This window comes from Prunus persica, chromosome G5, assembly GCF_000346465.2.
Source record: "Prunus persica cultivar Lovell chromosome G5, Prunus_persica_NCBIv2, whole genome shotgun sequence".
In the NCBI taxonomy this organism is placed as follows: Eukaryota; Viridiplantae; Streptophyta; class Magnoliopsida; order Rosales; family Rosaceae; genus Prunus; species Prunus persica.
In genome coordinates this window covers 2812880-2838107 of record NC_034013.1, presented here as the reverse complement: position 1 = coordinate 2838107, position 25228 = coordinate 2812880, and the positions used below count along the sequence as shown (strand labels likewise).

Genomic DNA, 25228 nt, shown 5'->3' with positions numbered 1-25228 from the left:
ACTGTAATGCTGACCACCTGTCAATGCTTGACCTGTTTGATGTTGCTATCTCTCTAGGATATGACCATAAAAAAATACAGTACCACTACTGGAACAAAAGAAGGGGGTTTGTTCCAATTGAAGTAGATGCCCATGTAGTTGAGTTTGTGGAGTATATACACCTACTTCTAGAGTTCAACCTTTATATCTCTCATATAAGAATCAACCGCATTTCCCAGAGAGCCATGCATCTGCATCTACTCCACAATTGGGGTTGGAAGTAGAAGTTGAAACTGAAACTGATGTTGGTGAGTTAGGGAACCAGTTTGTAGAAGTGGATGTTGATTTAGATGATGATGGTTATGATGAGGTACATAAGGAGGGAGATAATGAGGCAGATGATAGTGAAGATGATGATAGTGTAGAAGAGGCTGAAGATGATGATAGTGAGACAGACATTGAGTTGATTGACTCCGAGTTCGAGCATTCAGATGAAGAAGGGTTGAAGACAGTCTTGGAAGAGGATGATAACTTGTTTGATAAACATGTAGTTGATGAAGAAAATGATGAATACAATGAAGAACCTGGTGAGGTTGACAGTGAAGACTACAATACCGACGATCTTGTAAGTCTTGATGAAGAATCTGATGAGGGTGAAGGTGTGAAAAACCGTAGCCGCAGAAGAAAAGCTCCTAGATTTAAGCAGTTTAGAAGAGAATCTGATTTGCTGAAGCCAACATTTCATTTGGGAATGGAATTTACCAACATGGAGCAGTGTAAAGAAGCAATAAGGTATTATGCAGTTTCATGTGCAAGGCCATTGAAGTGGGTGAGGAATGATTCGAATAGGGTGAGGCTCAAATGTGAAGGAGATAAAAAACAAAAGGTTCCATGTCCTTGGATGCTATATGCTTCTCATGTGGGGAAAGGTCCAAGTACAAGGATTAAGACATATGTTCCAAGGCATACATGTGGAAGGAGGCAAAGAACCAAGTATGCCACTTCATCATGGCTGTCTAAGAGGTTTGATGAGGAGTTAAGAGATAATCCCAATATGAAAGTGACAGATTTCATGAAGTTATTAAGGAAACATTATGCCATAGATGTAACTGAGGCTCAAGTTTATAACGCCAAGAGTTTTGCAAAAAAGAGAATTCTAGGTAGTATTGAAGAGCAATATGGTAAGTTGTGGGATTATTGTGAAGAGTTAAAGAGCAATAACCCTGGAAGTACTGTTATTGTGAAAACTGAATTGCAAGGTGAGAATCCTATTTTCAAGAGGATTTATGTATGTTTTGGAGCACTTAAAAAGGGATTTGTGGAAGGATGTAGACCAGTGGTGGGTTTTGATGGGTGCCATGTTAAGGGTTCTCATCCAGGACAGATTCTAAGTGCAGTTGGGATTGATGGAAATAATGGGATGTATCCAATTGCTTTTGCGGTTGTTGAAGTTGAAAATACAGAGACTTGGGGTTGGTTCTTTGACATATTCTTTCAAGATGTAGGTATTGAAAATGGCAATGGATGGGTTTTCATTACTGATAAGCAAAAGGGTTTGGGGAATGCCCTTCATGCTTTGATGCCCAATGCTGAGCACAGGCATTGTGTGAGGCACTTGCACAATAATTTCAAGCTTGCAGGCTATACTGGTGCAGCTTTCAAGCAGAGGTTGTGGGCAGCAGCTAGAGCAACAACAATACCTGTATTTGAAGCTGAAATGGAGCAGATGTTGAGTCAATCTCAGGCAGCTTATAAGTGGGTTCAGGAGAGACCAGCTGCTCATTGGAGTAGATCACACTTTAGTACAGTCCCAAAGTGTGATATACTTCTAAACAACTTGTGTGAGTGTTTTAATGCTGCAATTCTAGAACCAAGAGATAAGCCCATTGTTACTCTTTTGGAGAGAATTAGAACCTACTTGATGCTTAGAATGGCTAGACTTAGAGAGACAGTGTGGCCCCATGAGGTTGGTCCAAGAATATTTGGTATTGTGGAGAAGAATTCAATTGAAAGTGGCCACTGCATAGCTTCGTATGCTGGTGGGGGGAAGTATCAAGTTAATAGCATGTTGGGAGCTATGTTTGTTGTGGATTTAGAAAGGCATACATGTACCTGCAGAAAATGGGACTTAAGTGGAATTCCTTGTCCACATGCCTTGGCTTCAATAGCAAAGAGTGAGCACAGCCCTCTGGATTTTGTGCATGCACTTTACAAAAGGCCGGCATATGATAGGGCTTATGAGGGCTATATATCTCCAATGCCTAGTCAAGCATATTGGAGAAAAACAGGGCATGTACCTATCAAGCCACCTGTTTATCACATCCAACCAGGAAGGCCCAAACTTAGCAGAAATAGAGAAGCTGATGAAATACCAAAAGGGGCAACAAAACTTAAAAGGTATGGCATTGTAATGACATGCCGCAACTGTGGACAAGAAGGTCACAATTTTGCTGGCTGTCCCCAACTTGGACAGGTTATAATTGTTCTTAATTTGTTTGTTTACATATTTCTTTTTGTTGAAAATGGCTATGTTAATATGTGATTGGACTGTTTTTACTATATTAACATGTGATTTGTTGTTCTTGACAATGAAGGGGCAACCTAGAGGTAGAGCAAGATGCGGTAGAAGGGGAAGAGGAGCTGTGAGGGGAATAGGTGCAAAGGGAAAAGGAGCTACAACTGGTAATGGAGATGTTGATACTACAAGTGTCAATGCAAGTGGAACAACTGCAAGTGGAACAACAACTGTCAGAGGTGTTAAGAGAGGCAGAGGTGTTGTCAGTGAACAACAACAAACTCAGGCCAGACCAAAGTTTAATGTAAGTACTTGGATTATTGTGGTGTGCTTTGAATCAATCATTGCATTATTGAAGGCTTAAGGGATCTATGCTTGGAACAGGTGAAAATAGGAGCTCAGGCCCCCTATGTCATAAGGAAGACCAATCTATTTGCTGATTCACAAGCTGGCCAAAGTTCACAAGCTCCTTCAGGACCTGCCCCAAGTTCACAAGCTCCTTCAGGACCTGCCCTAAGTAAACAAGCTCCTTCACAATCTGTCCCACATTCACAAGGTCCTTCACAACCTGCCCCAAGGTCACAAGCTCCTCCACAACCTGCCCAAAGTTCACAAGCTCATCAAGGTTCAAGTTCACAACCTCAACCTATGGTAACTTCTCCAAAAAGGCCTAGGTTAAAATCTCCAGCAAAACGAATAAGGCCATGGAGAGTTTAGTCAGCAATTTGAAGTGAATGGTTCAAGAGTTGTTATGTTTATTTTGGTGTTCTAGATCATCTTGGTTTGTAATCTATTTGCTAGTATATTGTTGAACTGATTTTGATATGAAGTGAATGGATGAAGATGTATTTTTGAAACTGAATTTGGACAAGCTTTTATGTAATCACATGTGAATTCAAATGTTGTATATTTTGGCCTTTGAAGTGCAGTTCATTTGGTGTGATAGTTACTATTTCAATGGTCAAAATGACAGCTTGCATTTTCATTCACCAAAACAGTTCTTACATTGTCAATTACACACCATTTCTTACCCTTACAAAAAGTCAATCATCCATCTCTTTCTCACCATTACAAATTGCCAATTACCCATCTTTCTAACCATTACAAAATGCCAAGCACTCATCCTTTTCTAGCCCTTACAAAATGCCAACTACCCATCTATTTCTACAGCTGCTCATTTGTGCCTTTATCTTCATTCAAAATCAAGCACAAAATAACCCCAAACATGCACAATGACACCCAAAATCATGGGTTTTTCAGCTTCGAATTCCCTTTCTTTTTTTCTGCTTCCAAACTGTTAATTCTCCTCAACAGTCCTTGGAATTATTTGCTTAGATCTATTGCACATAACAGGGTCACCCCACTCCCACATTTGACAACGTTTCTGCAAACACACAGTTTTAAAAGGTGGAAATTCAAAACTGCAAATTTGAAACCCAAACTTCAAAATTCAACTCACCTGCGCACAAACATAAAATCTTCGTCCTGGATGTGAAGAGGTCCACGAAGTCTGAATTTTTGCAACCTTCCCACAGTAGCAGACCCGTGATGGCAACATCCATGGATTGCCATCTTCCAACTCTGAACTCCCTCTGTGTGCGTTCGTCCTCATCTCTATCTATCTCTCTCTCTCTCTCTCTCTCTCTCTCTCTCTCTCTCTCTCTCTCTCTCTCTCTCTCTCTCTCTCTCTCTCTCTCAGCAACCTTCAATTTCGTTCGATTCCAACCTTCGATTTCGTCCTTTTTCCCGCCCAAATTCCGGTCCCTTTCTAACCCTACCCTACCAATGTGAAAGAGAAGTGCGAAGTGTATGAGAGAGGAGAGGTTGCTAATTCAATCCGCGCCTAATGACGAAAATAACCCTCAATCAAGCGTCAACGTGGGTCAAATAGACGGACTAATGGATGAAATGTTCGAATTTTGACGGTGGGGGGAACATTGATAATAAAATTTAATTCGAGCCTTTAATTCGCTAAAAAAAAAGTCAGGGGGTAAATTGAGAATTATGTACAAGGTCAGGGGGCAATTTAGCAGAATACCCAAATCCTTATATTATAAATAACATATAAACAAATTGGAAAGCTACAATGAAAGTGAAGAAAAATAAATTGATAGGTAAGTAAAAGCAAAATAAATTATAAGTAAGAAAGTGAGCTTGGTATGGTGAAGCATGTTAAAGACGTTGTCCTAAAATCTTTGTAGCATCCCTACGTGCAAGTACTGACGGTCTACAAGACTCCAAAATAAAACCCCTAATACACAAGTTCAAGATCCGCTATGAGCACGTTCATAAACGGATATGTCTCCAAGTCACATAACCATTGCCCAAAAATAATAATATAAGTAGAGAAAGTATAAAAGATAGAAGAGTAGATAATCAGAATGTGGTGGTGATTGTGGTATGTGATATTCTAATCGTATATCAAATGTGAAGGAGGAGTGGCCTTTATAGGCATCCAAGAACATGTAACATTCACCACATTAAATCAGAAAATTAAGGCATTTAATAGTAGAAACAATACCAAAAAATTAAATATTTATAACCTCTATAATAAATAAAATAAAACAACCAAAATAATTAAACAAATCGAAACTGTAAATTTTTTAAAACCTTTAAAAATTCCAACAGATTGTGAGGTCTGGTCCTCCACTAGCAACCACAAGGCCAGAATTATAACCTTCACCATCATCAGAAAAACAATTAAACATTAAAAAAAACAAAAAAAAAACAAGACTTGAGAAGAATTTAAAGTTATAATATTTTTTTATGTCAGGGACAGCATAAAATTAAATGCAACAAAGATTGAGATAATACAATATTTACATTCCCTTAATTCACCTGTATAAAATGATTCAGTTAAGCATATGCGCAGTTCTGCATCATCTCATGGATATCTATCATTCTACCTTGTTTTTTATATGCTTAAAACCAATTAGGGAATATACTATTATTTGAATTGTGGAGATGTGTCAATGTGTGTGTTGTGCGCGGCAGAAGTGGATTGCACTGGATGGTAGACATGAAACCATTGAAATAACAAGAGCAAAATATTAAATACAGAAATCCAAACGACACCAAGGATTTATAATGGTTTAGCCTGTGTAGCCTACATCCAATTTGAAGACAGCGAGAAATTCCACTAGTATCCCAAAAAAGATTACAACTAAAGGAGATTAACCTTCTCACCTTTCCTACAAATTACACAGTTGAACTCACAGCCCAAATCCCAATTACACCCAAGTCACTCTCAAGCTAACCACACACAAGAGCCAAGAACACAGGGATTGTTCTTGTGTTATGTTTCCTATGGGGAGAAGAGATCAAAATATCAAACTACATACTTAATAGAGTGCCTAGCAAGTCTGTGCCTAAGACACCTTTCAAAATTTAGACTACTAGAAAGCCTAGGCTACGACATCTTCATGTATAGGGTTGTAAGGCTGAAGCTAGAATCTATAACCCTCAAGAGAAGAAGCTCGATCCTAAAATGATTAGCTGTCATTTTATAGATTATCCCACAAGGTCAAAAGGCTTTAGATTTTGCTGTTCAAATTATGGTACCTGAATTATTGAGACTGGTTGTGCAAAGTTCATAGAGTATGAGGAGAATGCTACTAGGAATGAAGCTTTTACTTTTGAAGAAGAAGGGGATATTGTGGATGTGATTGAGAACGCTGAACCAGATCCTATAACATTGATTCCCATGATTGAAGTTGACACGAGTGACACCTATTAAAAGCCAAATGCTTCTCCTTTTTTCTAAGCTTTTGGAGTCATATTATAAGATACATAAACGAAATAGCTAGCTTGAATTAAATACAATCATGAGTGAGATCATAATCGATCTCATTCATTCCAAGAATAACTTTAAAAAATCAAACTTTCATCTTTTGAAGTTTTATCTAGTGAGTGTTTCAAGTTGTGAGAAATTGATTGAGGAAGGATTCGATGTTGTAAGGATTTGCAAAAGAAAGTATAAGTACTTTCCAAGAAACCAATTCTCAATTTGTTAAGAGAAAACAGTTTTTCAGTTTAACATTAATCCACAAAACTAACAAATAACATATGCAAGCTTCCTTAATTAAGTATCACACCTTTGTGGCAAGAGATTACTTATAGCTTACAACAAATTACGTGTTATCTTGTATCATCTTAAACAAATTACAAGACAAATTCTATTTGTTGAAGAAACTTATCAAGCAATTCAGGTATGATGCAACTTTGGTTATTTCTTTAGGGTTTGAGTATTTATGTTTGGTTTTGTTATGAAAAATTTGTTGATTCTCATAACAAAAGCAAATTCCTATCTGGCACAAAAATAACCAAACAAAACACAATCAAAGAAAAAACCCCAAAACTGCCCTGAATACTATTTTATGCAGTGAATAGTGTTTTAGGGGTTTTCCGTGTCTGTTTTTAACCCAAAAAACCTTTTCAAATGGGGAGGGGTGTAACTAACAGAACTCACAACTATGCTGTGATATAATGCCATTTTTAGGGTTTTAAGGTCTTTTGATAGGTCAAAAACGGGTTTAAAGTTTTGAAGACAATTAAAACATGCTTTTTCCAAATTCTTTAATATTCATAGTATTTAGAAACATGTTTAATCTGTCATCGAACTTTTAAACATAACCAAAATAATCATGGCATCAACAAATAAAGAAATCGCAATAGGCATGCTTGAAAACGATCTCAGTGTGTGTGAGTAACAATGTGCTCTGATACCAACTGTTAGCTTTTCTCTATATGTGTTCATGATCTTTCACACAACCTGAAATACATAAAAGACATGCATGGCATCATCTTCGTTGAATACACGATCTCTAAATTCATCCAATTGCAGCAGCACAAGCAAAAGACACGGACACCTTAAGACTTCTGCTCTCTCTCAGAAACTATTTCAACTCTCTCTTTATAATGAGATTAGGGTTAGAGAACATGTCTGACGAGAGCAGGGTCTTAACCTTTTAGGGCTTGTTTGTTACACCTTCTAAGCTTGGATTGGACTACACAAATTTTTATCTCATGTTTGTTTTCACTTGGTTCTAATTTTAAGTGGGACTGTTAATATTGGGCCCACCAAAAACACCTCCTTAGGTGGTCTCAGTGAGACCCGCTTGGAAAGGGCGGACTAGACAGTCCCGACCCAAGCACCTGCAACAACCAAAGCGCCTGCAACCACCCAAGCGCTAGCCACAACCTCCAACCACCCAAGCGACATCCACAACCACCTACCATCCCAGTGCCTGCAACTGATCCAATCCCCGACCATCAAAGGCACACGCAGCCAATTCCAATCAGTTTCGACGAGCACCGATGAGAGAATGACTTCGCTGCTTGAACTATGGGTTGTGAACGACAACGACTGTGCAACGATGGCGACTGTGAGACGACGACGACAGCGCAAGCAAAGGGAGAAGTAGAAGACAAAGTAGATTGAGAAGAAGCAGAGAAAAAAAAATTCGAAAAAACAAAAAAACAAAGAAAAAAAATTTCAGAAAAAAAAACAAGGAGAAAAATATAATTAGAAGAAGAGGTGAAGGAGATGGGATGGAGAAGAAGAATAGGAGGAGGAGGAGGAGGGCGGAGAAGAAGAAGCAAGTGGGAGGAAGGAGAAAGTGTTGAGATGCGGAGAGGGAGAAGGAAAGTCAAAAAAATAATATTAAATCCACTTTGATATATTTTTAAAAATTCAAAAATTCAAAAAATAAAAAAATCTAGTACTAGTCCAACATATACCAAACGCAGTACAAGTGTTATCCAACTTAAGCCAATCCAAGACAGTACTATTATTTAGTCCAGTCCATTACAGTCCTCCATACCAAACGACCCCTTATAGGACTAGGTCAAGTCGTCACTACTCATCACCAAGGGCCGGCTTGACTAACACTCTAAGCCCATCAAGCAACGATTTTCGCAAAAGGAAATAAATAGGACCCCTTTAATTGGCTTCAAGACTTACCTTATTTCATAAAGTCTTGGGCCCCAAGCTATAACCTAATTTAAACTCCTATCAAACCTAATATAACTTTGTATTTACTGCACCGATCTAAATAGGAATATAACAATCTTGCCTTTGATAATGAACTCAGCCACTCTGTTTATCGAAAATTTATACACCTCCAAAGCATCATTGTAGAAAATTTATACACCTCCGAATACGTTACTTGGCAAATTATTTCTTTTTAAATTTTTCCATTCCTATGCACTTGTGTTACTAAATAATGTTATATTCAATTTGACTTGTTACTAAATAATGTTGTTATATTCAATTCACTTTGACTAAATCTATGTTTCATTATATTATTGGCCAAAGAATTCTTTCTCCCACATTTTAAATCCATAAAAACAAATATGCAGTCCTAAATTTTCACAATTTTTTTCTATTTCCCTCTGAATGTTTTAATTTTTATTTAGTAAATTAAGAATACGAATTATTTTTTTTAGCCAATGTGCCCCTACCGTCAATTTTTTCCACATTTCATTGATTTTTTTTATGAAACGAAATCGAATGGTATGCACGTGACTCTTTTAAGGGCAAATTTGTCAGACCCTTCTTCCTATCTCTATTTCCAATCCAAGGAAACGTGGAAGATCATTTGTATGAAGTGGCGAGGAAAGTCAACTAGCCATATAAAATGGAGATATTGCAAACATTGTGAGAATTGCTGGTAAGCAATGGAAGGAGGAATTGTAGAATTTTACTTGGCTTTAGGGGTTGATGGATAAAGTGATGGCTACATTACATTCTCTATTGGGCCTCAACCTTTTAGAGGCATTAATGAATGAACTGCTCCTCTCTCTCTGCCAGTCTTGCTTCAGGGTCATTCTGTAGTGTGGAGGCCCTTAGATGAGACCCTATTTCTTCACTGTTGGATCAAACTAACCAATTTGATCCAACGACTAACCAATTTGATTCAATTGTTAAGAAATAGGGTGTCATCCACAAATCCAACAGGCCACTGAAGCCCATGTACAACGAATTGCTATGCTATTGCTTGCCTAGTTACATATAAATTAAGTTCTTTTCCCAAATGAAAGAAGTGTGTTTTAGAGTTGCAAAGCTTATTTGTTAAATTTTAGTTGTGGAGGAATGTCAACCCAACTCTAGCAGCAGTTAGGATCACTCTGTAACCTCCTTAGGCTCTCTCAGGAACTTCCTAAACCCTAAAACATTCAATGGATGTTATCCAAAAACATTGAAGAAGAAAAGAAAATTTGCTCTCAATAATATGAATTACTTACTTGCAACAAAAGTACAGAGGGGGGAAAATGAACCTTAATAGCAAGTATGTTCTTTTTGGGTAGAGAAAGATATAAAAGAATACAAGAATTGAAGTTATAAGATTCATATGTATGCAGTAGTAGGAAGCATTCTGATAAAACATGCTTCCAGTGATTCTATTATTTGCAGTTTGTAATTATAAGGCAGAACCAAAAGCTAAGCCTTCCATAGAATATTAGGTTCCAGCCTCCTCATGGCAGAAGTAGTACCTTGCTGACTAGTACTCTCCCCATCAGTGATCTCTAATGAATAAACATCCCAACCCCCAACGTTCCAATACGAAGAGTAAACCTCTGGAATGTGAGCAACTTTCCAATGATCTTCCCCACCATCTGGACGAAATCGCTTTATTAATTCGTTTGGCATGTCAAAAAATTCAAGCAGCTTTAGGTCTTGTAAATGTTCAATGCCTGATACCTTCTTCAACAATCTGCACCGCTGGATAATTAACTTTTCTAGGCAAGGCATTGCTCCCTTATCCATGCTTACCAATTTCAGTTCATCTAGTTTGTCAATACCTAGTAACTTCAGGCTTGGAAACCCTCCTGCCTTAAAATGCAAACAGTCTCCCTCATAAACCTGAAGGAGTTCAAGATGTACTAGATTTGGCAAACCTTGAAGATGCACCAGAGGATCCTCCTTTAGCCGACTCCATTTCAGAAACAGTCTCACCACGTTCGGGAGCGAAGAAATCCAATGCGGTAAGTTTTCTAAACGCCCCGTCAAGTATAGTCGCTGAAGAAATTGAGGAGGACAAGAAATGTGTGTCAGATCAATTATCTTGTCCTTCTCCACTGAAGATACAGACAATGACCGAAGGTTGCGCATCTTTTCGATAGATGAGCATAAGGTGACCCCATCTTCTTGTCTCAACTTGAAAATGCCTAACTTCCTCAGTTGATTCATTCTCCCAAGCTCTGCCACTAAAGCGCCATTGTCTTGATTTGCCTCTACAAAACACAGCTTTTGGAGCGATTGTAAGCCACATATTCCTGCAGGAACCTTCACTCCATATCTGGAATTAAATCGTGCATAAGATTCAACTTCATAGCGATATACCAGGAGATGGCGCAGTCGCTTGAGATTCAAAATTTCAGCAGGCAACTCAACGACATGAGAGTGTTTAAGATCGAAGGTCTCTAGGTTTTGAAGCTTCTTGATGGAGCTTGGAATTTGTTTCACCTTGGTACCCCTCAAACTAAGATACCTGAGCAGAAGAAGGTTGACAACCTCTTTTGGAAATGTCTCTAGAGGGGCACCTTCCAAGTCTAATACAGTAAGCAGCGGAAGACCTCTAGGAAACAATTTTGGTATTGAAAACTCAGTAAGTGAATCTTCTACCCCAAAAATGAGCAACGAACGAAGTTTGGAAGGAGTCCTCTTTTGTTGTACATTCTGCAACGTGTTAAAAATTGATAGTCGTCGAACTTTTTCGGGCCACATTGTGCCTTGCGCTTTCTGTATTGCTGCAAAGTTTTGCTCCCTAGACTTCAAAACGACAATCTCCCGTAAAAGATCATGGATCCTACATGATTTGACCCTCCCATCGGTAGCTATTTCTGCTGCTTCGATCAAACTTCTGTCCAGTAGCTCCTTAAGGTAACTCTCTGCAACTTCTTCTGGTGTCTTTCCTTCCTTTTCAATAACAAATCCTTCAGCAATCCATAATCGAATTAATCTCATATACTCGAATTTATAAAGATCAGGAAAGATACTCAGATACAAGAAACAAGATTTGAGATGGTATGGTAAATCACTGAAACTGAGATACAACAACCTTTTCATGTTGTCAAGTTGGTCATTTTCCTCAATTTCAGCACCAATACTGCCACAAACGGCAGCCCAATCTTCTATGTTTTTCTTGTCTTTCATAGCTAGAACAGCACCGATTGCCACAATTGCAAGGGGCAGTCCCCCACATTTGCTTAAGATGCATCGACAGATGTCCTCCAAATTTGGAGGACATGACTCTTCCTGAAATGTCTTCCTACAGAGAAGAGTCCAAGAATCTTCTGGAGATAAGGGCTCTTTATGGTAGACCATACTGTGGTTATTCATGCAAGAGGCAGAGGCTACAGAGGCATTACGAGTAGTGATCATTACTCGACTACCTTTGTTGTTAGGCAATGCATGATTGATGACATCCCAGACATCTATGTGCCAAAGATCATCTAGAACAATCAGGTACTTACTGTGCTGCAGCAATTTTTTTATTCTTTCTCTTAGCTGGTTGGTGTCCATCCTATCAACTTCTTCAGGGACTGGTTTCCTGATAACTTTGAAGATTTTTTCAACTATGTGTCTTAGGAGCTTCTTTATCTTGAATGATTGAGAAACAGTGATCCAAGCATGTACCTTGAAATTTTTCTTAACTCTTGCATCCTTATAGACTTGCTTGGCCAAGGTGGTTTTCCCCAGCCCTCCCATCCCAACGACCGCGACTGCCTGGCGTCTAGCGTCGCCACCCTCCTGCATAAGCAACTTAATCAGCTGCCTTTTAGGTTCGCCGATTGCCACAAGATCAGCCTCTTCCAGCAAAAGAGCATCCCCTTGACTGTAGTGATGTTTCTGAACCTTGCTTGAGCCAGGGTCAACATCAAGTTTGTAATTCTGATGTCCCTCGGAGAGGCTTCTGACTTTTGATTTTATGCCTTGAATATCAGTAGCAATTCTCCGGCGAGCTTTCAACTTGTTAATGATGCAAGAAAGCTCATGAAGGGAAGCATGGCATCCCGGCCTATGATAACATGAATGAGAAAGCCTGAATATATCAAGCGCATCTTCAATCTGATAAGCCACATCTCTAACTTGTTTAACCCACACTTTGAGCTGGGGGTCACTGTCTTCCTTTGCATCAGCAACCCTTAAGAAGGCCTTGATGCGCTCTAACTCCTCGACGATATCCTCCATCTCTGCTCGGGTCCCTGACAGTAGTCTCACCTCCTCTTCTATTACGGAGCTGAGCCTGTCAAGCAAAAAGCTCACCACACTTTCTGCCATCTCCTCTCCTGCTGCTACTGCTGCTAGCTAGTGCTTTAACTTCTGGGTTGAAACTTGAAACTGAAAAGATGATAGAGAAGAGTGCTTGCTAGAAGAAAAGGGTTTTGTTGTGTGAATGGTGTATTGATAATTTTGTATGATATATTTTGATATTCTTGAATGATACTGTTTTATGTGGATGAAATGGCCTTCTCTTTTATAATTTAATTCTACCACAGAAATGGTCAGAATGATCATTTTGTTCTTCTCTACCTGCACTGCACTGCACTTGTCAATTTTTTTCATTACACTCATTACCTTGTAGTTTCCTCAGTTCTTTTTATCTTCCTTCGTGAACTACCAGGAAATTTGTTTCTGAAATGGTCTAACATTTGCCAATCTTGAAGCAATATCAAACTATACAATAAATAAATCATTGAATATAAGGTTTAATTAGTAAACCAAGTGGCGTGACTGTAAAACAACGTGTTGCCACATAAAAACAAAATGTGGAACAAGTTGACTGGTATAAATTTCATAACAGTGCACGGGATTGTGTTGATTTAAATCTAACGGCTCAAAGTCTTTGTGCCTGAATATTTAATTTGTTCCACTCAAAAATCATCAGCAGTCAGCATCCTCTGTCATTTCATTAATCTGAGTCAGTCTGCAATCCACAGCAGCAACTCGTACGTGAATGAATACAATCTCTTATGATTTTCTCACCGTCCGTTCACTATTTAGTACTGATAGGGGGTCGTTTGGTATTGCGAACTGTCATGGACTGGATTAAGTCCTTGGACTGTCTTGGATTTGCTCGGATTGACTTAAGCTGAATTAAATACTGACCTACGTTTGGTATTGTGTCGGACTAAGAAGTTGGATTGTAAAAATAGTGAAGACCTATGTTTGGTGCTGTGTCGGACTAAAAAATAATTTACAAAATTAGTTAAATACTCATTCCTAGACATAAAACTATAAAAAGACCCTATACTACTTAATGTATATAAACACACCCAAAATAAACCCAAAAACAGACAGCTGTGTATTTTTTATTTTAATTATTAAAACGAAATACCTTTATTACCCTTTTAACATAAAATTGGAATTCTAATCAACACCATATCAGATTTCATTTCACGACCTCCAGTCTCTCATCTTCATCTTCAACCCAAATTTTCAGTTTTTGTTCAACCTCATCATTCTAATGATGCATTGGAGAGGGCCTTTTCTCCGTTCGGCGAGATCATCGAATCGAAGGGCCATTTGACGCATGTTCTCTCTCTGCTACTTGATCTTCTGTTTCTCTATGTTACTTGATCTTTCTCTCCCAAAGATTGAAGATCGATCGATTCCTTTTCATTTTTGTTTATTATTTGTATTTGTTTGATTATACTCTGACGTTTTGGTTTTGATGGACGGATCTGATTTGATTTGGTTTCTTTTTGTGTTTTCAGATCATCAACGACTGTGAGATCAGGAGGTCCATGGGCTTTGGCTTTAGCTTTGTCACCTTCAGCAACGAGAAGGCCATGAAGGACGCAATCGAAGGCATGAATGACTAGAACCTCGACGATCGTAACACTGAGACTTACATTATTCATTAAACTTCTAGTGGTGTACTGCTGATTACGATTTGGGTTCCATTTTTATAAACTAAGTTGCTGGATAATTGGACTTGGTTGACATGATATTCTGAGCCTGAGGTTAAGCCCTCTTTCAAGTTATAGCATTTTCTTCAAACTTCTATATCAAATGAATGAACTTAACTATCTTTGTGCTCTAATGTCTTGGTCATAGAATCATGACTTCGTCATATTTGCATTTCAGGATATTATATATATATATATACCTTTGAAATTCATGGCTTGGGATCTATGGAGTTCGCCATATGACTCTTGGGATCTACGGGATTCACCAAATCATCAAGGTTTCCTTAACCTCTCTTGCACCTGTAAAAGGAAACAAAATAGTCAATGATCTGATTATGATCTAATTAGGAGCATTTGTAGGATAGAATTGTAATCAACATAAATAGGTTCTGTTTACCTAGAATAGCTTCTCTGTTTTCCTAGAATAGCTTTCATTTACTTGTATAAAACACATGCCTCTGTATACGGTTTGACTACTCAATACAAACCCTATTCTTCATATATTTCTCACATGGTATCAGAGCACCAAGACTGGTGACTCTGAAAACCCACCTACCTTCCGCTACAGACACCCACAAAACTACTAAGCACACCACCATGGGTGAACCACAACGCACAGATTCAACAATCCTCCCAATTCAACAAGCCACAGACTTAACGACCCTCACCAATTCGTCAACCATATCTGATCCTCTCGTTTTGCACCATTCCGACACACCAGGGCTCACCCTTGCCAACGCACCACTCAAAGGAAATAACTATGGACAATGGAGTCGCTCGGTGCGTCTCAGTCTCAGTGCCAAGAATAAACTTGGACTAATCGATGGGTCTGTCAAAGCACCACCATCAACTGATGCCAAATTTCCTATGTGGCAGCGTTGCAACGACATGGTATTGTCATGGCTCCTACACTCGATTCATCCCGACATTGCCAACAGCGTCCTCTATTCTGACACAACAGCCGCCGTTTGGAACGATCTCAAAGACAGATTTTCCCAGAGGAATGACTCCAGGATCCACCAAATTCGACAAGAAATTGTCGAATGTCGTCAAGGACAACAATCAGTCTCCATATACTATACCAAACTCAAAGCACTTTGGGATGAACTGTCTATTTATCATGAACCCCTCATTTGTGACTGTGAGGGCCTGAAAAAGCTTGCAGATCGTGAGGAAAAGGAGAAGGTCATGCAATTTCTAATGGGATTAAATGATTCTTACTCCACTGTTCGTGGCTCCATTTTGATGATGAATCCTATTCCTGATACACGAAGAGTCCATGGGTTAATTCTCCAACATGAGAGACAGATGGAAGTGGCAAGTCGCCGAGAAAATCCATCTTATTCTCACGCTATGCAGACTTCGCGTGCTCCTGCGACCACAGGCTTTTTCCGCCCCTACAAACCCTCCAAATGCTCTCACTGTGACCAAGAGGGTCATTCAGTTGATCATTGCTATTACATCATTGGATTTCCAATTGGTCACAAATGGCATGGGAAGAATGTGCAACCCAGGAATAAGAAGCCACCTGCTCACAATGACAAGAGGGCTGCTGCTCACAATGTAGAATTGGAAACACCTCCTACCAAGGGTCCAACAGCTTCTGCTACTGGAGGCCCCACCTTCACAACCGAGCAATACAATCAACTCCTTGCTATGCTTCACAATAAGAACGGTAATGCCCAATCATTTGCATGCGACAGGTACATTTTCCCCCACTTGCAATACTGCACATCATGATTCGCATTCTACCTTACATTGGATTGTGGATAGTGGAGCAACAGATCACATATCTCGTTTAACACCCACGCATTATACTCATATTGGGACTCAGCATGATTTTGTTGGTTTGCCTAATGGTGAGCACGTTGCCATTGAAAGTATAGGATCTGTGCGCCTGACACCTTATTTGTCTCTTGATGGAGTTCTACATGTGTCCAAATTTCGTGTGAACTTATTGTCTGTGAGTAAATTAACTCGAGCATTGAATTGTATGGTGACATTTTATCCGGATTTTTGTGTTGTGCAGGACGTGGAAACGAAGAGGATGATTGGCCTGGGCAAGCATTTTGATGGGCTCTACTACCTTACGCCACAACAAAATCCCCACCTAGCTCATCATATTCACCGTACCTCGGATCTCTGGCACCAACGCCTTGGGCACCCTTCCTCTGCTCCTCTCTATTTTTTATCCAAAGCCATTCCCCATATTATGTTTGATTCTACGCATGTTTGTGATGTCTGTCCTCTTGCAAAGCAAACACGCTTGCCTTTTACTCATAGTTCAATAAAATCTACCGCACCTTTTGATCTAATACATTGTGATATATGGGGCCCACACAAAATTCCTACACATTCTGGGGCACGATATTTTTTAACTATTGTGGATGATTTTACTCGCTTCACATGGATTCATCTTATGCATTTTAAGTCTGACACACAAATCTTGTTAAAATCATTTTTTGCTTGGGTCAAAACGCAATTTAATCATGATATCAAAGTTCTCCGTGCTGATAACGGTGGTGAATTCATCTCCATGCGTTCTTTTTTGGATAGTCGTGGTACCATTTTTCACCACACTTGTGCTCACACACCGCAACAAAACGGGGTTGTTGAACGCAAACACCGCCATCTTTTGAATGTTGCTCGAGCCTTACGTTTTCAAGCTAATGTTCCTTTGAAATTTTGGGGAGAAAGTCTTCAAACTGCTTCTTATCTCATCAATCGACTCCCTACACCCTTACTTGCCCATAAATCCCCTTATGAACTGTTGCACGGGGTTCCACCTACCTATTCTCACCTCCGGGTTTTTGGGTGTTTATGCTATGCTACGAATCTCACTCCCATTCACAAATTTGATACTCGTGCGCGACGTTGTTTATTTTTAGGATATCCCCTTGGTCAGAAGGGTTACCTTGTCTATGATCTTGATAACCACAAAATTGTTACTTCACGTGATGTTCTATTTCATGAACACATGTTTCCTTTTGCTCACTTACCCTGTGAAGACCAACAAGACCTCCCAGTTTTACCTATCCCACTTACTGACCCACACATAGCTGGGCCCAATTTTTTTGAAACATCCCCAACTCATTCCAGCCCACACACCGACCCCCCTTTAGCTGTTACACCTCCAGAGCTCCTGTCCTCACCGTCCAGATCTTCCATCACCACTCCAGACCTTCCTCTCGATCTCCCTGTGTCACCTTCACAAGACCCAACCGATCCACCACATATCCCAGCTCTCCCAGACATCCCTTCACCCGATCCGGACACCATTGCAACCGGCCCTCCTCTTCCCCTTCGTCGTTCCAACAGACCCTCCCATCCACCGGCTCATTTTCAACACTACCAGGCCCATCATGCTGCTCTGCTCTAGCCTGGTCTTCCCTCTTCTTCTACGTCCAGCACCCGGTATCCCCTTCATCGGTATGTCTCTTACACTCAGTTATCTCATGCACACCGTACTTTTGTTTCCAACATTTCTCACTTGGTTGAACCAGCAAATTATGCACAGGCAAGTCAAGATCCCAAATGGCTTGCTGCCATGAGTTCTGAGATCAAGGCCCTTGAGGACAACCGTACTTGGTCCCTTGTCCCTCTGCCCTTGGGTCATCGCCCCATTGGGTGCAAGTGGGTCTACAAAATCAAGTATCACTCGGATGGCACCATCGAGCGCTACAAAGCTCGACTCGTCGCAAAGGGGTTTACACAACGCGAGGGCATCAATTACAAGGAGACTTTTGCTCCCGTGGCCAAATTGATCACCATTCGTTGCTTGTTATCCATTGCTGCTATTCGCGATTGGCCTTTACATCAAATGGATGTACAAAATGCATTTTTACATGGGGATTTGCTTGAGGAGGTTTACATGTTACCACCTCCTGGTTATTGTCGACCGGGGGAGCAGATGGTTTGTCGACTCCACAAATCATTATACGGTCTTAAACAAGCCTCACGCACTTGGTTTCGTCGGTTCTCTTCTGCCATTCAAGACATTGGTTTCCAACAATCTCGAGCCGATTACTCGTTGTTCACTTTGGTTCGTGGAAACTCTATTAATGTGATATTACTGTATGTTGATGACATGATCATTACAGGACATGATGAGCAGGAAATTCAGAATCTCAAGCAGTTTCTCAACGGATGTTTTCGGATTAAAGATCTTGGACTATTAAAATATTTTCTTGGTGTGAAAGTTGCACGCTCTAAAGACGGGATTTCAATTTGTCAACGAAAGTACACTCTAGACATATTGGAGGAAGCTGGTTTGCTTGGAGTGAAGCCCACTAAAGTCCCCATGGAACCTGAGTTGGTACTAACGACAACAGGTAGTGATGCCCTCAAGGAACCAGCTCAATATCGACGATTAATTGGAAAATTAATCTACCTCACCATCACCAGGCCAGAGATTACATATGCAGTGAATACTTTGAGTCAGTTCATGCAAGAACCCAAGCTACACCACCTCAAGGCAGCACGTCATCTTCTTCAATACCTGAAGAACGCACCTGGGCAAGGCTTACTGTTTTCTACAACAAGTCAGCTAAGTTTGGTTGGTTATTGTGATGCGGATTGGGCCACGTGTCCTATGACACGACGATCAGTGACAGGATATTGCATTTTCCTTGGAAACTCACTCATGTCCTGGAAGAGTAAGAAGCAAGTCACAGTGTCTAGATCATCAGCCGAAGCAAAATACCGTTCGATGGCTGCAGCCACTTGTGAACTTACTTGGTTAAGATATTTGTTGAGAGATTTACGGGTAGCAAGATTGTTTTGCGATAATCAAGCAGCCTTACATATTGCTGCAAATCCGGTGTACCATGAGAGGACTAAGCATATCGAGCTAGATTGTCACACAGTTCGTGAAAAGATCCAAAAGGGTGAAATCAAGACAGCTTATGTGCCAACAGGAAATCAGATAGCTGACAACTTTACAAAACCGCTAAGGGCACCCATCTTTCATACGCATCTCAGCAAGTTGGGTATAATTAACATCCATACTCCAACTTGAGGGGGAGTGTAAAAGGAAACAAAATAGTCAATGATCTGATTATGATCTAATTAGGAGCAGTTGTAGGATAGAATTGTAATCAACATAAATAGGTTCTGTTTACCTAGAATAGCTTCTCTGTTTTCCTAGAATAGCTTTCATTTACTTGTATAAAATACATGCCTCCGTATACGGTTTGACTACTCAATACAAACCCTATTCTTCATATATTTCTCACAGCACCATGCTGGCTAGTTTTCATATCGAAGAAATACGTTGTTGTAGATCTTATCTTAGGTACATGTGGCTGTAGAGTTTGTACTAATGTTAGCTGAACTGAATGCTTGCTTATCAGTTGCACCTGGGAGCACTTATGGCACAGAATCTGGATGGGAGTACAACTTCTACTTTGGTTGTGGTCGTGGTATAATATGTTTCTTTCTATTTCATTGGTGTCATTCCTTGTTTTCCCTGTTTGTGCTTTAATAGCCACACTGGTCTTTTCTTATGGTTATAGATCTGATAGAAGAAGATGCAATAAATGAGAAATGTTGCATATTAGTGTTGAAGATATTAATAACAAAGGCAGATATTGAAATTGATGAACTTGAAAAAGATTTGGTGGCTCTTCAAAGTGAACTAGCCTAGGCTGAACATGAAGAATGGTCTGATTTGATTTGATTTGATTTGAATGGTCTAATGAGTGGTAATATACACTAATAACTTCACCTTCTCATAGGCTATTACTGAAGTCATGCTGTTGTTAAATTTTTCTATGTTAAACAATTATTTCAAGTTCAAATGGATCACCAATATGGGACAGATTGGTGTTCAATATGGGATCCGGTGCTTCACCCTTGTCCCCTAATGTCATGGACTTCCTTAGAGTGTAAGTTGGCTATCTTATAGAATGCAATTTAATAAAAATAAAAATAAAAATTTCTCAAGTGTTAAGACCAATGAAATTTTTGCTGCATGTAACGAAAATCGCAAGGGCTTTGACTAAGTAATTGAAGGATACGGTACAACAGAGACTTCTTGTGCCATGAGCATGATAGATGAGGGTGACAACTTATCTAGCCACGTCGGGTCCCCTAATCCTGCCTGTTGTGAGTTTACCAGACTTATCATACACAAATGTATATAAGAATTTGCTGTTAGATAGCATATTATCTTATTCTAAGTGTCATATTTCAGATTCTTCAATGTTTATGGTATGTGGAGTGATAAAGGATCAATTATTTATGCAAATAAAATGATGTAATTGATTTTGAGTGGTATGGAGTTGTACACTTTTATTGTACCGATTATGCGAATGAAATGATGTAGTTGTTAACTTTCAGTGACTGGTATGAATAGTATAACAACTGTTCATACCTTGCAACTGAGTTGATTTCTATGATATGGTATTAACAGTGTACTTCTATGACATAGTATTAACAGATTTTCAGTAACAAAGCATGCTCTATATTTTGCTCTATATATAGCTGTGCACTTGAAGTTTATGATATGCAGAATGTGATTTTCACTAGGAAGATAGTTCTATGACATAGTATTAACAGTGTACTTTTTTTTTTTTTTTGCTCTGGGTTCCTAGGTTTGTTCCAAAAGGTTGTGTTTTTCGTTATGTTTTTCAAGGTTGCTGGTGTATGAACATGGGGTTTTTGCAGTTGTACATTTTTATCGTACCTATTATATATGCAAATAAAATATAGTTGTTAGCTTTTAGTAAGTGGTATGAACAGTTGTTAAACTGTTCATACCCTGCAATTGAGTTGATTTCTATGACATAGTATCAACAGTGCACTTCCATGATATAGTATTAACAGATTTTTCAGTAACAAAGCATGCTCTATATTTTGCTTATATAGCTGTGCACTGGAAGTTTATGATATGCAAAATGTGATTTTAACTACGAAGGTAGTTCTATGACACAGTATTAACAGTGTACTTTTTTTATTCTTCTTGTAGAGGGCCTTTGCGATTGCTTCTGGTAAAACTATGGACAATTGGAGGTGATTTTTGCAAAGGATATCAGATATCTTGCTGGGCTTTTTTGGGTTTTTTTGAGTTTTTTGTATGAAATGGTATTAACAATGTTTTTCTATGAAATGATATTAACATTGTACTTCTATGACATGATATTAACAATGTATTTCTATGATATGGTATTAACAATACACTTCTATGACATGGTATTAACAATGTACTTCGGCTTGCTGGGCTTATTTTGGGTTTTTTTTGAGTTTTTTGTATTAGGCATGTTTTAAGTTAATAAATGGCAGAGATGTAATTTATAGGAACTTTAACACTCATTTTTTAGATAGTAAATGATTTTTTGGTGTGTTTTTAAAGTCTATTCCATATAGGATTTTTTTATAATTTCATGTCCTATTTTGGGTATATTACTAAAGCTCCCAAAATAATTCTTGTAATATTTAAATTTAATTTGGGATTTTGACTTAAAAAATATTTAAATTATGATACTTTTTAAAGGCTAAAATTTTTATAAACAATTTATAAATTAAAAAAAAGTATAATTTAAAGAATAAAAAATTCAGATTTTTTTTTAATCTCCTTTCTTTTTTCTTTTTGTCATGTTCTTTCTTTCTTCCTCTTTTCTTCTTCCTCTTTTCTTCTTCCCTTCCTTCCCGATCTTAGGCCCGTTTCTTTCTTCCTCTTCTCTCATGTCTCTTTTCTTCTTACTTCCCTCTTTTTCACTCTCTTCATGCCGCAGCACCCACTCCTCCTTCCTCCAAACCTTAATTCTCTCTGCAAAATGTCCCTCTCTCCCCCACCTCTCTCGTTCTCTCTCTCCAAAACCCATCTCATCTCTCTGCAATTTGTATGTATATTGTTGGGTTTGATAGGCAGATTGGTTGGGTTTGATGGTGGTGGTTCAATTTGGTATGTATATTGTTGATGGTGGCATTTGATTTTCGATTTGGTACAGGTGGTGGAGCTCTGGGTTTGACTGGATGGCGGTGCTCTATTTGTTGAATCCATTCTCTTAAAATGAAAACATCAAAAAGATGTTTTTAGAATTATAACTAAAAGGTTGAATACGGATTCAACATGGACTCCAACGGCAGCCTCACCTAGCTCGAGCTCGCCGCCCTGCTCCGGTCGCTAGGCTTCAAGCCCACCGGCAACTAGCTCCACGTCCTCGTCGCTAACGGAAATGAAACCATCGAGTTCGAAGAGCTAGTCACTGCCATATTGCCCGACATGAATGAGGAGATACTCATCAACCAAGAGTAGCTCGTGGAGGTCGCTGTGTGGGTCGGACTCGTACTTTCAAAATAGCACGCTCGCTATTTTGCGAACTGCATTTCATCCTCACTAAATTGGACGAGCGAGTCCGGTGTTTTTTTGACTTATGGACTATATAATCCCATTAATCTTAGTCCCTCTTTTACCAAATGTGGGTTTTAAAGTGTTATTTAACACTGTCAAGGCTAATCCAACCTACCAAACATGTCCATTTCTGATCTGTTATCCTTTTATTTTGTCTTGATAGGGATTTTTAATCTGATAATGATACCACTTGTCTAAATTCTTCCCTCCAAATAAATAAACAATATGAAATTTGACGATTTGACGATTTAACGATTGGTTCACATTTCCCACCAGTCCTCTCCATCTAAGGGCCTAGATTTTAAGGCCGATTTAACCACACACAAAAATTGAGCATGAACATAATCTTGGTTAGGGTTTTTAGGTCTAATGGTCCCTAAATTTTGACCCGATTCGCATTTTGGTCCCTCAATTTCCAAAATTGTTCACGTAGTCCTTCAACTTCAGTTTCGTTAGGAAAAATGGTCTCACCCTCACTATCCCACCCAGTCCTAACCCCTCTTTCCCCAAGACGAAATATTATCTTTTTCTTTCAAAAAAAATATATATCTTCAACAAAATTGAATATATGATATAAAGTGAGGGGCATAAGCCATCACAAGGAGGGTGGGTACGGTTTGGATGGGGTTGTAGGTTGTTGGTTGTGGGATCGCCATCAATTGTTGGTGGGGTGGGTTAATTGGCCCAGTGTTTGGTGGAGGTTGTACATGGTTTTGTTGGATTGGAGGAAGGGAGATATATCATTCCTCGATTGGTGATGGGTTTTAATGGGTTTGGCTTGGGGAGGGACGGAGATATGTGGATGGGGAGAGTTAAGTTGCAACGGTGGGGAAGTGGATGTGGGGTTAAAATATGCCAGGAATTACCCATGTACCCAAGAAGTGAAGCAATTTTTTATTTTGACCCTCAATAGTACACAATGTGCGATGCACATGCTCAAATATAACATAAAAAGTTACCAAAATTGACGGCAGGACCATTTGTTCCAACAAAACTAAAGTTGAAGGACCACATAAATGATTTTGGAAATTGAGTAACCAAAATGTGAATCGGGTCAAAGTTCAAGGACTATTAAACCTAAAAACCCTCTTAATTAATTAAAATGCGTAGTTGTATTGTTAGAGCATCTCCAATAGCCTCTTGAAAAGCTTTGGAACACTAAATTAGGTGAGCCACATGAACAAAACCTTCTCTAACAACCTTGTCAAACCTACTCACTAAATTTGAGACTCTTCATTCACTCTACAAAAACAAAAGAGTGCACGCTTTCACTCTTCAACACATTTATTAAGCTTTGAAACAACAAAAGTTGTCCCGGAACGATAAAAGCCTACATTGGGCTAGTGATCAATAAAAGGCAACCTTTGCTTTTCTTTTTTCTTTTTTTTTTTTTCTTGTTTTTTTGAGAAATAACCTTTGCTTTTCAAATCAAATGGGAGACTTTCGATACTTATTTAATATTTTATTTAATTCATTTATTTTTTGTGTGTACTGTATTAATTAAATTGAAGAGGCTTGTTGAGTGTACAAATTAGTAAAGTAGCAAATTTTACTCTTTAAATTGCTATGTTGGTCAACAAACCACAATTTGAAAATTTTAGTTTGAAGAGATTGTTCGAGATTTTTTTATGAATAGGGAGATTCTCTTAAATGGGAAATAATAATTTTTAAAAATTGTTCATTCAACCAATTGCGAATTGTCTAGTGATACCAACGCATTTGCTTAACCAGTCAGACTCGGAGGCAGAAAGTTCTAACAAGACACGCATAGTCTCACATTTCTTCTCTTTTTCTGTGCTTTTTATGGTTTTTTGGATAATTACTAAGGCTTGTATAAGCTGCCAAAGAAAAAGAGGAACAAGACAATAGTTCTAGATCAAAACTCCATTATTTTCTTGGAAATATCGTAATGAATATAAATTAAATAATTTCCCAAAAATATGACTTGTTACTAAATAATGTTATATTCAACTTGACTTGTTACTAAATAATGTTGTTATATTCAATTCACATTTTAAATCCATAAAAACAAATATGCAGTCCTAAATTTTCACAATTTTTTTATATTTTCCTCTGAACGTTTTAACTTTTATTTAGTAAATTAAGAATACGAATTATTTTTTTTAGCCAATGTGCCCCTACCGTCAATTTTTTCCACATTTCATTGATTTTTTCCGTGAAACGAAATCGCATGGTATGCACGTGACTCTTTTGAGGGCAAATTTGTCAGACCTTTCTTCCTATCTCTATTTCCAATCCAAGGAAACGTGGAAGATCATTTGTATGAAGTGGCGAGGAAAGTCAACTAGCCATATAAAATGGAGATATTGCAAACATTGTGCGATTGCTGGCAAGCAATGGAAGGAGGAATTGTAGAATTTTACTTGGCTTTAGATCGATAAAGTGATGGCTACGTTACATTCTCTGCCTCAACTTTTTAGAGGCATTAATGATTGAACTGCTCC

At 38.8% G+C, this 25228-nt stretch overlaps 3 protein-coding genes across 3 annotated transcripts; 2 read left to right on the top strand and 1 right to left on the bottom strand.

Moving 5' to 3' along the window:
- On the top strand, positions 61 to 2858 carry LOC18777387. Its single transcript, XM_020563948.1, has 3 exons — positions 61 to 106; positions 219 to 2452; positions 2574 to 2858. The coding sequence occupies exons 1-3, from the start codon at positions 61 to 63 to the stop codon at positions 2856 to 2858; spliced, it is 2565 nt and encodes an 854-aa protein (XP_020419537.1).
- Positions 9694 to 13109, bottom strand: LOC18777825 (disease resistance protein RPM1). The gene has a single exon (XM_007210516.2). It carries the CDS (start codon positions 12777 to 12779, stop codon positions 9936 to 9938), a length of 2844 nt encoding a protein of 947 aa, XP_007210578.2. The 5' UTR covers positions 12780 to 13109; the 3' UTR covers positions 9694 to 9935.
- On the top strand, positions 15008 to 17789 carry LOC109949182. The gene is made up of 4 exons (XM_020563947.1): positions 15008 to 16113; positions 16184 to 16373; positions 16440 to 16539; positions 17299 to 17789. Exons 1-4 carry the CDS (start codon positions 15008 to 15010, stop codon positions 17787 to 17789), a joined length of 1887 nt encoding a protein of 628 aa, XP_020419536.1.